This window comes from Adiantum capillus-veneris, chromosome 16 (genome assembly GCF_014529385.1).
Source record: "Adiantum capillus-veneris isolate H3 chromosome 16, ASM1452938v2, whole genome shotgun sequence".
NCBI lineage: Eukaryota > Viridiplantae > Streptophyta > Polypodiopsida > Polypodiales > Pteridaceae > Adiantum > Adiantum capillus-veneris.
Window position 1 is genome coordinate 68,763,074 of NC_140946.1, and position 16,162 is coordinate 68,779,235.

The 16,162-nt window shown below is 44.0% G+C and overlaps 1 protein-coding gene across 4 annotated transcripts in view; it reads right to left on the reverse strand.

Annotated features, from left to right (window-relative positions):
* Window positions 1-14,736, reverse strand: part of LOC147439226 (histone acetyltransferase TAP1-like) — a 46,223-nt gene extending 31,487 nt beyond the window's left edge. Inside the window, exons 1-3 of one of the 4 annotated variants that reach the window (XR_015184560.1) lie at window positions 14,576-14,736; window positions 13,366-13,469; window positions 13,178-13,255 (exon numbers count right to left, since the gene is read on the reverse strand). Coding sequence is in view for 3 of the 4 variants with exons in the window: in XM_086485093.1 (XP_086341219.1) it covers window positions 13,178-13,255; window positions 13,366-13,469; window positions 14,576-14,622 (229 nt within the window). In the remaining variant the exon portion in view is untranslated. The remainder of the gene's footprint in view (window positions 1-13,177; window positions 13,256-13,365; window positions 13,470-14,575) is intronic. The other 3 variants (XM_086485093.1, XM_086485092.1, XM_086485091.1) reach the window with 3 other exon arrangements.
* Window positions 14,737-16,162: the final 1,426 nt, after the last annotated feature.

Below are 16,162 nucleotides of genomic sequence, written 5' to 3' on the forward strand. Positions count from 1 at the left end.
CGCGCGCGCTCACTATATATATATATATATATATATATATATATATATACACAGACACACACACACACACACACACACGAATCCCTCTCCCTATTATCTATAGTATAGATTATAACTTGTCTATATTTTCTTCTCCATTCAATATTAAAATTAAATGTTTGAGTGTTTAATGCAGATATGGATGATGATGAGTTTCTTTCTTCTTTGTCACCTCAGCAGAGGAGGTCGTACGAGGAGCGTCATCGCTCTGGAGCACCAGCACGTCGTTCCACTACTTCAACGTCTCCCTCTGTTTCGGAGCATTCAGCGCGCTCCGAGACTTCGATATCGACAAGACGATCTTCACACTCTTCTAGGCACCGACGCTCTAGTGGCGGCGACGGCGATTGCTGTGGGGATGCCACCGCAGATGCCTCGACACCGCCTCGTGTTCGACGAGGCTCCTTACCTTCCCCTTCTGTGCCCGCCCCCGCACCAACCACGGCATCACCATCTACGCCAAGTTTTGCGCGGCTATCGGCTGTTACCGGCTACACACCACTAGCTACTCCTCCGAGAGTCACCCAGTCGACACTCCTCGCTTCGGGGCCCAGACTCCAGTGGAGACACTTGGCGTCCATACCCCCATCGAGACGCCACTAGAGACACCACTCGAGACCCCTGCCGAGACACCCAGGTTCACGTGTCACAGGCGAGAGGACTTACCATACTCAGTCAACATCAGCAGCGATATCATCTTGGATGCCGAAAGCAAGAAGGTGATCTCGCGCATGCGCGATCTTTGCTCTCAGGTGTTTGGACACTACATACTAAACACCTGGAGTGAAGTGCCAAATGAATTAAAAGACAGAGTCATCAGCATGGTGCATGACGAGTTTCCCTTGTCAAGTCGGAATGAGCGCTTCAATGAAGACTTGGAGAAGGTTTGCATGCGTGAATACTGCAAGCACAAGCGTTCTGAAGTACAAAAAGCAATAAAGCATAGGTGGAACAGACCAGATTGGCTGGCCAAAGAAGATTGGAAGAATGCGAAGCGAGCAACGCGCGAGAATTTTGACAAGTGGAAGCAACAAAAGGAAGCAGCCAAAGCGCGAGTAAAGGCAGGGGGCTCACACCACTTGGGGAGCAGGAGCGACGGGTGGGCATCATTTGAGGCCGATTTTGTAAGTGTTTTTGTATTGCCCTTTAGGTTTAGTAGTTACGTCTATTTGTACTTTTAAATTCTAACATAATGTATTCTTTGTATGTTTTGAACAGTGGCGATGATAGGACATGACCCCACACCGTACGGCGCGAGTACGCGGGCAGAAAGTGCTTAAACGCCTTGATGGACATTCTCAGTTCTCGCGGTGGTGATGGGAATCGGGAAACCAACACCCAAACACAACACGCACACTCTTTCCCGTAGCCTAAGCGCACACACTAGGCAACTCTTATAGAAGAAAACCCCTCTCTCTCTCTCTCACTCTCTCTCTCTCTCTCTCTCTCTCTCTCTCTCTCTCTCTCTCTCTCTCTCTCTCTCTCTCTCTCTCTCTCATGCTTGAGTCATCAGCCTTGGCTTGTTCAGTCCTCAGCCAGGTTACTTCAAAAACACCTCAAAGGCCTACTTTTAAAAGGATCATCCTGAAAAGGAACTTCTTTACATAGACAACGGGAAATCAAAGTGCCCTTCTCATAATATGGCAAGCTTGCATTGTCTCATGCACTGAGAGAGTCTTTATTGATGGCAAGCTCCAAAGCTATGATGCCTGGCGGCCTATGATGAACTTCCTTTCATTCATTGACTACGGCCTCTCGATGCCCAACTTGAACATGGCAGCCCCCGGCCCCTCGACTTCAACAGCTCATGCTTTGGGCCCCCTTTGAATTAATTGGCTGCCCTTGCACGGCTCTCTGCTTGAATGGCGAGCTCTCTCCTGCAACGCTCTAGGACCTCAGACACCCCCCCCCCCCCCCCCCACCTTCTGCTCATGGCGCTCTCTGCAGCCATTCCCTTCCTAGTCTGCATCTCCCGGCCGTGCTCTCTTGATGGCTCCCCTTGACTTATAATATGCAGCCCATGCGCCACCAGATGGCGCCCCTGCAAGCCGGTTACCTTCTCTAGCTCGGACCTCCAACCTACGGGCAAGGTGCGGGCATAGACCCTTCCCGGCTCCTGCGCTGCCCTCTTTTTTATCTTGCTCTGCTCCTGGCTAGCCCTCAAGCTCTCGAACACAGCTCCCTCTCAGCTTTGGCCAGAGAGCGTCTTCCCTCGGCCCCCGCTCGTTCTCTGGGTGGCGTCCCCCTCTTGAATGGCACCTCGGCCTGTGCTCCTATAGAGCGCCCTCTTTGTAGCTCGTCCACCCTCTCTGACGCTACTCTCTTGTCTGAGCGGCCCCAGCTCTGAACGGCATCCTCATAGTGCTCTACCTGCAGCTCTGATCTGAGCTTGAGCCTCCCCTTCCTAGCTGGTTGCTTCAGGCTTGCTTAGCATGGCGGCCTCCTTACAACCGGTCTCTCCTCTCTCTCTCTCTCTCTGGTTCCCTCGGCTCTGCAACTCCTGCGCCCTCTTTTATAGCCTCTTGCAAGTGGGAGCCTGTAGAGCGTTCTTGGCGTGGCCTTCATGCTCTGCTTGGCGCCGCCCTCCCTCTCGTACACACACCCACCGCCTCCTTTTTTTGGCGACGGCAGCCCACGTGCAAACCCATCTCCCTACACACTGTGTAAAAAATTATTTTTTAGCCTTTTTATTATATTAAAAAAACCCGACCAAAGGTGGACTCCCACCAAAACATTGCTATTATCCGATCCAATGCCTCTTGAGCTTCTTGTATGCCGTAGCCGCTAAGCTTTGACCTAACCATCGCTGGCACTTAACTCTGACAAACTCATCAAGCGTAGTTTATTGGCTCCATGTCATGCAATGCCAATGCCCATCGAGCACATCAATGTAGTTTCCGCTCATCATAACCTCAAGGAACCCCACACTCTCAATCATCTCTACAAGGAGCACATATATAGACAATAGACAGGTACCTTGACATCGATGTTCCCCATTGAGAGCTTTCATAAGAAATCAATCATCATGATAAGCCGTGCATATTCCAAGGCATTGACTGCATAGATAAGACAATGAACCCACCCTGACACATCAAATGGGAGGCCCTCTCTAAGACTGGTGGAAGATTGCCCTCGAATACGCTTAAGCACCTGTATAGGCATTACGAAAATGGCCGATTATTGGGTTGACCAGCTTTCAGATGCACTAACTAAGAAAAGTTTGGAATCCATCATCTTTGCCCAACCCCTTCGTTGAGCATTCATGCTCAACCCAAGCTTTTCTAGAAAACTATGTACACCTATCGGCAAGAAACCCTGTATAGCATGCTGAAAACTCCAAAAACTTGAAAAAACCATATTTACATTGTTAGCAGCTCTGATATCACTCCCTCTGCTGCTTCCACCTGCTAGATACTTGAAAAAGAAACTCTCCCTCGATCAAAGGGAAAGCTTCGTGCCCTCCAACCTGAAGAGCAACATCCTCCCGGATCAAAGGAGAAGCTCTCAGCCTCCCTACTTGAGAATTGGCTTCCACCTGGATCCCAATGAAACTGCACATCCTCTTGAGGCTTGAATCTTGCACACACAGCCTCAGCACAAGAACACAAGCTGTGCATACAGGCCATACTATCTACCTGAAGCTTGGGACTTGTAGCTGCCACACCACCATAAGACCATTCAAAATTGCCACCGACATAAGAGCAGATGCCCTGTGTGAGAAAGGCATCTCCTTGAATGATTTCTTTGACTTAGACCTCATGAGTGCCCTGGGCTATGTTTTCGAGCACTAGTGGCTACATCTCTAGCTCTTCGAACTCTTGAACACTGTGTAGGGCTCTCACAGCTTTGATCCTGTATAGAGCCTTGTTGACGTACACAGCCTGGGAGGAGTCTATCGGAACATCCAGGTCGTCAAAACCCCAATCATCATCTGCATCAATCTCCAAAGCGTGGGAAACACTCGTCACACCATCATGATCAAAAGCAGCAACCTTCCAGAGACATTGAAAAGCATACTTTCCTGCAAAGAGGTATACTAAGCCCTTGAAGACATTAGAGGCATCAGCACAAGGCGAAAACTCCCTCGGAACACCTGTGACCACTTCAAGGGGCACGTCTTCATCAAGCAAACTATCTAGATACTCACAAGTAATGTCTTCAAACATATCAGCGTCAAAGGGAGAAGATGTAGGCTCATAATCACCCTCTTCTGATGAGAGACTGTCAAAAAAAGCCATATCATCATCTCTATCATCAAAAGAATTCCCTACTTGCGCCATATCCCCACACATACTGCCATCCTTTGTGGACAGAATCTCGTCACCATTGAGCACGTTCAGAGCTTCTAAATATGACCTTGGAGGAATTTTGGGGTCACTTTTGCAGTTTTATGTCACTCTTTGATGAGCATAAAATGCTCAACTTGGGGTTGGGCAATGATGATAAACCACTTTTGGTATGTACAAACTAGTGCGTATATACATGGTCATATGTACAAAAGGATGTAAATACATGCATTTGGGAGCTTTGAAAAGTGGTTTCATGTTTTAGAAATGATGCAGTGTGTGCACATTGTGAATAGTCGGGTTCGCATGCCAGTTGGGCACATGTACATGCCTGGATAGGGTATCGCGGCCTTGGATATGGTTCTTGGGGGCATCTCTTGGCTCTAGAGAATGTTTTTGAGCTTTCTAGAATGTAAATAGTGCAAGTGGGAAGTGTGGGCACTCTCATCCCACTCGAGAAGTTTGGGACATGCAGTAACTGTCTATTTACGATGCCTGATCTGCGGTGATGCGTGCACCGCCCTAGAAGTGGTCAAAAATGGAATGTGGGGCTGTGGCAAAGTGCTTTGGGTATCGAGGATCAAGCGTACAAAATTTGGTCAATTTTGAAGTCCGTTTGGGGTTTTTCCCGCGAAAAATGCCCGTCGAGGGTCAAAATTGGCCAAAACTAGGTCAAAAAAGGTCAAAAAATGACCAAAAAATGCTGTGAAAAGGCTTCAATTTTCCACATCAGTCACGGTTCCGTGAGTGTACCAGCTGAGGGAGTATTTTTGAAGCCAAGTTTTGGCACTTTCACCCCTCTATGTGTGGGAGGAAGCAGGGTTCCTACAGGTGGTCTAGTGCAGTCCCATCACGTTCGCGTCCTGTTTTCGAGTGTGTGGAGGAGTGAATGAGAGCTCTGAGGTTTCCATGAATGGGTGTGTGCGAGGAATTGAGGGAAGAAGATGCGGCTTTCTGCAAGACTGTGTGACCCTGTATCGGTGCCATTAGGGTTGGCGCTACTCCAAAGAGTCCAACAGAGTTGAGTTTGGTGAAGCTTTTGCAATGGTCTGAGAGAGGCCTTTTGTGGCTTGATTTTTTGAGTTTTTGAGTTTTTGATGGTTTTTCTTGTATATTTTGGTTACCATCACACGTGATTTCAAGTGTTGATCAACTGACTCACCTTGTAGTGTCTACGGACCGGCAAGGGCTTGTAGGTCGAGGCATTTGGAGTTTGAATCGAACTTGTGGGTAGTATTTTTATTGAGCTCTTGAGTGATGGTGAGTGTGGGTTGGAATTCAAGTGAATTCCTTGTGTGGTGTCGAGTTATCTGGGTGTGTGAGCGTGCGCACGGCGTCTTTTGATCCATCAGCAGCATGGTTAGTATTTCACTTTACTCTTTTACATTTGTTGTATTTTAATGATAAGCTAAGAAAATAGATTGTTTTGTAATTATATGTTTTTACTTACAAAAAGTCTTATTGTTTTTTTCTGCAGAATCCGACAGATACGCCGCTTGGACGCGATGAGACGTCTGATTAAGCGACGTCAGTCTAGCCGTAGCCAAATAGCACTAGTTTTCTTTTGTCATAGCTTATATAATGAGATGACATGTATACGTCTTTTTATAACTATTGAAAAACGATATATTTTTTCAATAATGACAATTGTGTTGAAACTATTACATTTACAAAGCTTAACAATCAAGTGATTTTGCCTATGATATGTATAATTTTGTCATTCATTTACTTTCGTCAATTCACTTTCGTCCAATTACTTTTGTCAGTTTTGTATCTTTATTCTGCAAACAATATTATGCATGATGGAGTTAATGGTTATATTGTCTTGTGGATGACTACTTTGGGTCTATACCTTGCACTTTCTAGGTGAATCTGTGCTTATCTTGGATTCATTTAGGTATACTTTATTCTGGAAACATTCAATATGATTGATGAGTGGCAGGGCATTCAACCAAAAAAATTTATTATCGAGCGTCGCTATAAACATCTCTATATAAGGTTCTGCAACATCGCTATAAGCTTCGCTACAAAAGGACTACAATCGTCCGACGCTTTTAGCGACGGTGGTAGCGAAGCCGGAGAGTAAAAAAACCCAATGTATTTCCATCGCTAAAAGCGTCACAAGTGCACATAACCTCTTGTAGTGTTAGCTTCACGAGAAAAATCATCAACCAAACCATCATCCTTGTGAACAATCACATCTTTATCATGCAAATCATCATCCTTGTGAATAATCACATCTGTATCATGCAAAACATGTATATCGTGCTTTGGAGAAGAAAAGACTGAGAGAGTCTCCTCCTTTTTCTAGCTTCGCCTGAACATTAGAAATGAGAGTGAAAAATGAATAACTTTCTCCCCATGAATGACAATGGGAGAGTCAGTTTTGGCATTGAAAGTGAAAGTATTGTCCGCCCAATCAATGAGAGGGTTATGCTCACGGAACCATCGAATCCTTAGAATCATACCACATCCTGAAAGAGGAGAAACTACAAATTTTCTGCTGAAGGACGCTTATTGAACTGTGAATAGCACATCAAGGCACTCTCCTGTAATGAGAGAGTCCATACCGTCGAGCAGAGATGTCTTGCTAACCTCCAAGCGGACTCTTTCGACAAGTGTCACCAATCAGATCGTGCATACTACCAGAATCAAACAAGACCACCATGTGTTGACCATTCACATGACCGTAACTCTTCATAAGAGACTTATCAATGATAGAATCATGAGAAACTTAGGACACATGAATGTTCTCAGTTATGGCATTAACAGAGGATATAGGTTCTGTGGATTCTTTAGATTCAATCTTAGGACATGTTTTCTTTATATGACCCTTGACGTGACAGTGATAAAAATCGACCTTCCTTAGAATAAATGACTTGTTCTTCTGCCGTGATATATCCTCCTATAATTCCTTGTGCAACTTTTTCATATGGGGTGAGCTTAGGTTTAGCAAGTGTGTTAGCTTTACCCTTAGATTTATTTTGAGTGTTCTTTTCCGAAAGACTAGAGGAAGATTGGTTAGAAGAGTTACCTTTCTTACCGTTCTTAGGGTTCTAAGAAGTCTGAGAGATACTTTGAGAAGACTTGTTCTCCTTAGGCTTTCCCTTACTGTGCTTCATCTCCTATGAGAGAGCAATCGCTACCGCCTTGTTGAGATCGATTGGATCGCGTACCTCGACATCATACTTGATATACTCGTCCAATCCGTAAAGGAATGCCTCCTTGCGCTCATCATCCGATTTGCATAATAGGGTGCCGAGCTGCAAAACACGAGTAGAGAAAGACATAACTGGCATACCATTTTCCTTGAGACTGCGCAAATCGTCCTTTAACCGTGCTAGGTACTGGGGTGGCATAAACCGTGCCTTGAGCTTGTCTTGGAAGTTGGAAGTCGGCCCAATTGAAAGAAAGGGGCACGCCTTCTTCGGCTTCCTCTAGGTGCGCGGTCAGCTGTGCCTCTTACCATGCGTGGTAACAATTAATGGCATCACCGATAAGATACATGGCTACCATCAAAACCTTGCTATTTCCTGTCTTCTTAGTTGTCACAAAATAAGCATTAAATTGATGCAAACAAGAATGAATAACACTACCATCCATCTTACCGTCATAGTTATTGAATGTGATCTTCTTTGTGACGGGGTTGTTGGAGTCCGAATCTGTGCTTGAGCTACTTGATGAACTACCAACATCTTTGACCGGCTCAGGCTTCGAGGTAAGTACATGTAAAACCAACTCTTGCATGTATTGATCTCTCTGCGCCTCACGCTCTAGCTCCAAGGCCGATCGTCTGTCTTCGGTCGCCAAGCGCGCTTGGTCACGCTCATGCTCCAAGGCTACCCTTTTGTCTTCGGCCGCCAAGTACGCTCATGCTCCAAGGCTAACCATTTTTCTTCGCGCTCGCGATCCAAGGCAATGGTTGCACTTCTTGTCGTAGCATCATGTCCATCATCGTCTTGACCAAAGCCTCCATAGGATTTGGTGCAAACCGTGGCGTAGATGGGGAAGGGGGAGGGTCAAAAAAACCCCCTAGTGGGGAAAATTCTTCTTCACAAACTCAATGCTCATCACCTTCACGCAAAGTATCCATTCCGCTTCGGGTGATGACCATACACTAAGTTCTTGGTACTTAAGTCCACGAGGAACTTGGGTTCTTAAGGTTGTTGGGTTCTTGGGTTCTTGAGTTCTTGAGGTCTTTCTTTAGCTTGCAATCTGTGTTAGAGAAGGCTTTTCTCTTACCCGAGCTCTATTCTTCCTTGCAGGCGCACCCCTTGGCGGCCTTGCGCTCACACCAAGGTTGCTTTTTCCCACCTCACTTAGATTGGTCAGCCGCTAAGTGCACGGTCCGCTCTCAATGTGTGAAAAGAGGAACAAGGGGAGGCCGGACAAGCCCTTCTTTCTTGGGTTACCTGCCACTTCAAAAACACTATTAGAAATCGACACGCCCAAGTGAACTTGGGTTACGTGCGACCGCAACAAGCAAAAAAAAAATCTTGTGGTTCTTTCCTTAAGTGATACAGAACACTGCCAAAGCTCTGATACCAATGTAAGGCGCAACGGAAGTGAATGTTGAACTTTGCTCGAGATGAGTGCTCCGAATTGCGCTCAAGGGTTCCTTTTACTTACGGAAGGGAGAGCCTTCCGTTCTTTTAATGAGAGTGCAAATGATCACAAACAAAGTGAATGACAATGTGAATGAAGGTGCTGAGACTGAGAGAGAGAGAGAGAGAGAGAGAGAGAGAGAGAGAGAGAGAGAGAGAGGGGAGAGAATACGACACTAGAATGTTGTCAAACCCTCCTCCAAGGGCCCCACTCTCTATGGCGAGAGAGGTCTATGCTATTGATTGCACAAATCTGGTACAATGGTCTAGATGCAATGGACTTGCCAACGATGTCGACAACAATGATGACGACCACGAGACGGGCTGAAATCTGAAAACGCTAGGGGCTGAAATCTGCAAATCTCGTATCTGCTGAATTCTAACACTTTGTCGACGAGGACGGCGATGATGACGACCAACGATGATGCGCTGAAAACGCACATGCTGAAATCTGCGAATAGCGGGCTGAAACTGAAAACACTGGCTGATCTGACCACGCGGCAAGGATCTGTTGTGGGAAGGTGAGATCTGTGAGGTTTGGGACTTGATTTGCGGTGTCTACTGCTGAAAATCAAAAACGCTCATGCTAGGGCTGATTTTGTCGCCGAGAATCTGCAAAACGCTAGAGAGATCTGCAACTTGCAAAAACACAAGGCTGACCTTGTCCTTGCAAAAATGCTACGCTTGCTGCTGTGAAGTACTAACGCCAGGGCTGATCTGCAATCTACAAAACGCCAGGCTGAAACTGAGCCAAAACGCTGGTCTTGTTCTGTTGTTGGCTGGAAACGCTAGGCCGCCTGCCGGTCTTGCTGAGAAGGTGCACTATGGGTTGGTGGACTTCTATTGCCTCTTCTGCCAAAAAGTGCTAGCACTAGGTTTCTTTTAAAGAGACTAGCAAATTTGCCCTACTCATTTTCCCAAAAAAGTCACTTATTAATAATAAATGAAAAATGGCTAAAATAGGAAAAATGGGTTCTTTGCACTGTAAAATGCTCATCATGGCTACTGACTGTAATTTTGATCATCATGTTGTGTGCAACCAGAGGATATGCAACTACTCTAAGTGCCTGGACATGCACGGCCTGCGCACAGGCTCACAAAGGTGCCAGAACACTTCATAAGCTGACCTGAACCCTCAATCTGAAGCAGCTTGTCCACATGCACATAGGGTTAGATGTGCATGTGACATGTCTCCTACCTTCTCTTGCCATCTTTCAAAGAGTCTATTATCACACTATGGCTTGAGACATGAATTCACTTAGGGTATAAAACTTTGGCATAGTAAGCAAGAGATCTTTTACATTATCTCTTAAATCCCACCAGAATTGACTGATAAGATATCACATGTGAGCTGATGCACATATTGATGCAAGGCAAGGGCCCTATCGTAGCTTGCGAAGCTTGGTTTTGGTAACTCTTGCCCTATCTACTTCCCCAAAGGTTGCTGAAAACTCTCTTACAAAGGCCTCGAAGTCATAGAGTAGAGGAGAGTCCCTATCATGTAGGGGTGCAAACCAAGAGAGGGTTGTACTTGAGCAGCATCACCATGAAACGCGTTTCGACAGGTCAGGACAGGTGAAACGTTTCACAACAAGCTACCGTAGTTTTAGTTTCAAAGTCGCTAAACGCACGTTTCGGTCTCACGTTTCACTGTGCTCTAATTTTAGACCGAAACATTTCAAGGTGAAACGTTTCGGCCTTGAAACGTTTCGCGGCTATGATGTACTTGAGAGGTGTGTGCCAATGAGACCAGTTTGAGGAGCCCCATCAGGGTAGCGCTCAAGCTACATGCGTATGAATAACTTCGCTCATTGGAGGAAGCTCTAAGCTTTGATCTCGCCCCATTAGACTTTTTAAATAGGTTGACCTTAGGCTCATTTCTATTTTGTAGTAGATTGGCCAAAGGTATGGTTTGATTATGGCCATGGTTAGCTTCGCGTAACTCTTGGAATTTGGCGTTGAAGTTCTTGCATCACCAGACTTAAGAAGTGCGGTTGCTCCGGTTGTACTCATGCATTGCTCTCATGTAGCTCTTGAATTTGCTATTGCAAGTTTTGCAAGGTGAAAATTACACCTTCCCATACAAACTCCATGTCTAGGCAAGATTAAGAAGTGGAGTCTTGAAAAATTGTTATGAGCGCGTCTTGAGCTGGAGAAGAGCGACAAAAGACCCTCACAATATACAAGAGCTTGGAATTTGATTACGACACTTAATCTCGATTATAGACTTAGTAAATGATTAAGAGAACTTGATACAAGACTTGGGTTACAAGTACAAGGCAAGACTTGATTACAAGAACAAGACTTGAACACAAGACAAAAACTAGAAGACTTACCTCGCAGGAGCCTCACAACTCGTGTTGGAGGGGCTTGTAGCCCAAGAGCTCTATTTATACTAAGATTCTAAGGAGGTTAAGGACTTGAGGTTCTTCCTTATAAAGCCTTCTAGTTCTTTTAGAGTCTTCTGGTTCTTGTAGAACCCTCCAGACTCTTCAAGATACTTTTGGGACCTTCTAAATTCTTCTTCACACTCCTAGAATCTTCTAGAACCAGATCCTTCTAGGTGCTTCTAAAACCTTCGGGATCCCTCTAGACTCGTCTAGATGTTTCTAGAACCTTCTAGATTCTAGATGTTTCTAGAATGTTTTAGAACCTTCTAGATTCTTCTTCAAGTTTCTAGAGCTTTCTAGAACTCGTATCCATGACACCATCATATCTACTTGTTCCCAATCTTAAAGTTTTTAAGGAGGTGGAAAACTGTCAAATGACACCTCTGATACCACATGAGAGGTGTGAGTCCATGTAGGGTGTATAATACACCCATCCGGAGAGGGGTGTAGAGAAAGTAAATGATAATGCCCCATTTTTGTGCCCACTGGTTGTGATCTCCTCCCTTGACTTATTTCATAATATCCATCCGAATTACCAAATTCAGATCTGTGCGACGAAGATGAAGGAAAGGGCAATCAATGCTGTAGTCAAAAGGCGGCAATGGGATCTCCAATATGTGGACAGGGGCGAGCCTAGCCGGAGTGCTGATACCAATCTGCATATAATAGGATTGGTATCAGCATTCCAGCTGGGCTATACGTATCAAATCTGCATGTAATAGGAATGGTATCATCACTCCGCCTAGGCGGGCACCAAGGCTATATCCTAAAGGCTAAGAGAACTCCTCACTACATCTAAAAGACCCCTTGAAGCCATACTCTTGCTACACTGACTCAAAGAGAGTATATCCCTACTCCATGCATCTCCTCAAGCACACCAAATGTCCTTCAATCTCTTCATGAGTCTCATTCGGGGCACCGTGTCAAATGCTTTGCTTAAGTCAGCAAAGCAATAATATATTCTCCTTCCTCATGAGTCATGCACGATCCTCCTCAGTCAAAGCTCTCAAAGTGAGTATATGCTCCGAGGTGGTGTAACCCTTCCTGAACACAAACTTGTCCCATTGCTCTGTTCCTAGGTGTATGTAGTGTGTTTTCCCCAACAAAAACATGCTCGTTTGTCTCTTAACCTCCTTTGCATACAAAGTTTTGCTGTCATTGCAGCCTCCAGGTTGAAAGGTACTTGGCTTCCAGAAAATCTTAAATTGACACAACAGGGATCTCTCTCTAAACCTCTGAAAAACTGCCTAAAGCCATGCAATCACTCATTAAAAATTCCTTAGTATAGCTCAAGGTTAACCTATTTTGACATAATAGGTGAACACCTCAATCCTAATGATGCAGAATTAAAAGAAGATTCAAGTGTTGCATAGAACTGACAGTATTTTTTGATCACTATTTCATTCTTCCCACACGAGCGAAGAAAAGGTTTCTAATGCAATGTTTCCCTGTGTTACACAATCACAGATGCAATCGTCATTCTCACACAAGAGTGGAAATAAGGTTTCTAATGCAATCCTTTCAAAGCCACATTTTATGTGTTGGACTATCACAGATGCAATCAATCCCCACTTTGCCAACCACAAAGACCAACTCCAAAAACAATATCACCACAATGGATTTTTTGCATTCAGATTACCTCACGAACAGAAAGTCTTGTGGACTTAAGCCGCTTAGTTGGATATTGCAAGCAAGAGACAATATCACCACAACAGATTACATCAACACAGAAAGTCTTGAAAACTTAAGTCTTTTAGTTAGGTATTACAAGCAAGAGCATCTCCTTTGTAGACATTTGAACCTTTCCAACAATGAAATCCAATCAGCACTTTGTTGCAAAACCAGTTACAAAGCTTACCATTCTTTTCCGAACCAAAAGTAGCTTTCAAAATAGCGTGATCTCCAGGCTTTCTCATATCTACAGTTAGATGAATCTCTGCCATGAGCCATGTAACAATTTAAACATTTGGGACCACTTGAACTGCTCTTCAACTTTATATTGTGATATCCAATCTCAATGCGCATCAATAAATGCACAACAAGAACCTGACACTTGAGACAAGCGGTCAGCCCAAAGATTCGAAGAATGGACCAAGATAGCACTTTGATAAAGATGTAAACCAGACTGCAACCTGCAAGTACAAATAATTCTGTGGCCATCATTAGAATACGTTGAGAAATATCATAAATCAGAATCAGTTGGTGAGATCAATAATTACATTAAAGAGCTCCTCAAACACAGCTTCATTGTACTTTTTCTAGCATGTTCTCTTCACAATTCTAAGACTCAGGGATGGCTAAACTAGCCAAACAATTGCACGATTGCATCAAAATAATCATCAGGACTGTATCCACAGAGCAAAGATATACTATAGTCTCAACTCCATCCAAACCACAAATAAAGGATGGCAAGGCTTACATGAAAGGCTATCGAACATAGAATGTCCTCACGAAGGGAAAGTTCGCAGGCAATGTTTGGTAGACGCTGACAATACAATGATAAGAAATGGTTTTACTAGATGCAAAACTAAATTGCTAAGAGAACAAATCAAACCGGAACCAAAACAAAAGTTAGATACTGCGCAATCCTATAGTAAGGCGATTGTGTAGAGCCAGCTAGTGCTTACTCTATGTGCCCATAGTTGAGGTGCTACTTGTGTATAAAAAAATCGTATGTTATGAGGAAGCTCAGCCAGATATCTCAGTTATGTAGGTTTTGGGTGGTGGTGTCTATCTCTCCCTTTTTCACCTTCTTCCTATCCAGTTTCAAGCAAGGCATGAGTTCTATAGCACATAACACACCTAACTCATGTCTCACTTGACAAGGGATCAAGAAAATCAAAGAAAAAAAGTGATGAAAAACAATGGAAATCTCTGCAGTTTTTCTTATAAAACCAAGAGTTTTTCTTATAAAACCAAGGGCTTCACTTCTTTTCAATTGCCCTTCTATGTGCTAGTAGAGACTCCGTAGACGCTCCCATATAAACACATAGCTTCACCCTGAGCTCACTCCCACACAAGAGCTCACTCCCATATAAGTCCAATAGACCAAGGAAAACTGGATGGAATATGCTGGTCCCATTACCTCTATCTCATGATTGTAATATGCTACACTATCCAGCATATTTTACGAAGCTATTTATCATTAGATACTAAAAAGAATTCTCATTCTGTGGTACAAAGGTCGGCTCTCTCTCTCTCTCTCTCTCTCTCTCTCTCTCTCTCCATCCAACCAATGCACGCATTTTCTACTTACAGAGAAGTTTGCGGAAGGTGGGCGCCAGACGTTAGAGCAGTGGCCATCTCTCGCGACTTGCAACACAGAGCACTCGCTTATACACCAATGACAACCACTGCATTGATCAGGTACGAAGATACTTGAGCCTGGCACATTTTTCCTTTTTATTTTTAGGCCTGCCCAAAGGACTAGGCCTCACTGATGCCCATTGCCTGTGGTTTTTGCCTTAGCCAAAATTAAAAAATTCGATTCTATTTTAATTCTATATTAAAAATTTGTGATTGGTTGCATGAACAAAGTGTACAAGTGATGATTACAATGCATAAGTGTGCCTTGAAATATAAATGAATGGAGATCAAGAAATGGCACGATTGCATTAACCTGGGCGTTGAAAGAAACATTTACATTTATCACTATAATAATGTTTTCTTAGTGGGAGGGTTCGCATGGACGAATTACATGCTATCTTAGATTAATTTGTCCATTCCTTTTCTTTGCACTATTACAAATAAAGGTAGGCCTCTTGATTTTATCGCTTGTTTTGTTTGCCTATGGCAAAGGCCTTGGTGTTTGGTTGTGTTTATTTAGCTTTGGAGATAGCACAATGGTGGCTTTTTAAATGGTGAACTTTTTGATGATTTTCTTTTCTTTGTTGTCAAACTTTTGAAGATTTGAACTTGAGTAAACCAAAGCTCCTCATTGATCTCTCTCTCTCTTCTCTCTCTCTCTCTCTCTCTCTCTCACACACACACACACACATACACACTCGGACATATAATTAAGTATGTCTTAAATATAATTAAGATCTCTCTCTCTCTCTCTCTCTCTCTCTCTCTCTCTCTCTCTCTCTCACACACACACACACACACATACACACTCGGACCAAAGCTCCTCATTGATCTCTCTCTCTCTCTCTCTCTCTCTCTCTCTCTCTCTCTCACACACACACACACACACACACACACACACACACACACACTCGGACATATAATTAAGTATTTTTGTTTCCTCCTTTTGTTTGTTTCTCAAAGGCAGGCCGTCTTAAATGATTTGACATTTCTTTTGTGAAGTGTCAAGGTCAGCGTACCATTGTTGTTAGCAATAGAAGCAATGTCTAGGATTGACCACCATATACCTAGAGTCAAAATCGATCGAGTCCTAAGTGGTGCCATGTGTTGTAAACTAGATGTGGGTATTTGGCTTGTTAATTATGTTAACTTTGAAAAAATGATAGGAAGAGGAAGTTGAATTCAATATGAAACCATCTCCAAGGCAAAAAGGGGGTAGATATGTGTGAAGCAAGGAAGCAGAATTCAAATCAGGCTTAGCAATAGATAATAGAATCCATTTTAAGGCCTTTGTTTGTCTTCCCTAACATTACACCTAGCCCCCCTCTTTTCTCTTTGGGTCCAAGACATACTTCTCATTCCCAACTTTACAACAGTTTGTGAAAAAGGAAGACTTCTTCAAAATTATTTGTAGATCGTAAGAATGTTTCTTAAAATGTTAACAATGGGAGAGTAACATCATAGCCCACGAGATCTCCACCAGCCAAAGTGCCTAACTCGAGCCTACTTTTGGGCTACCTTGTGTCTCCGTCCAATC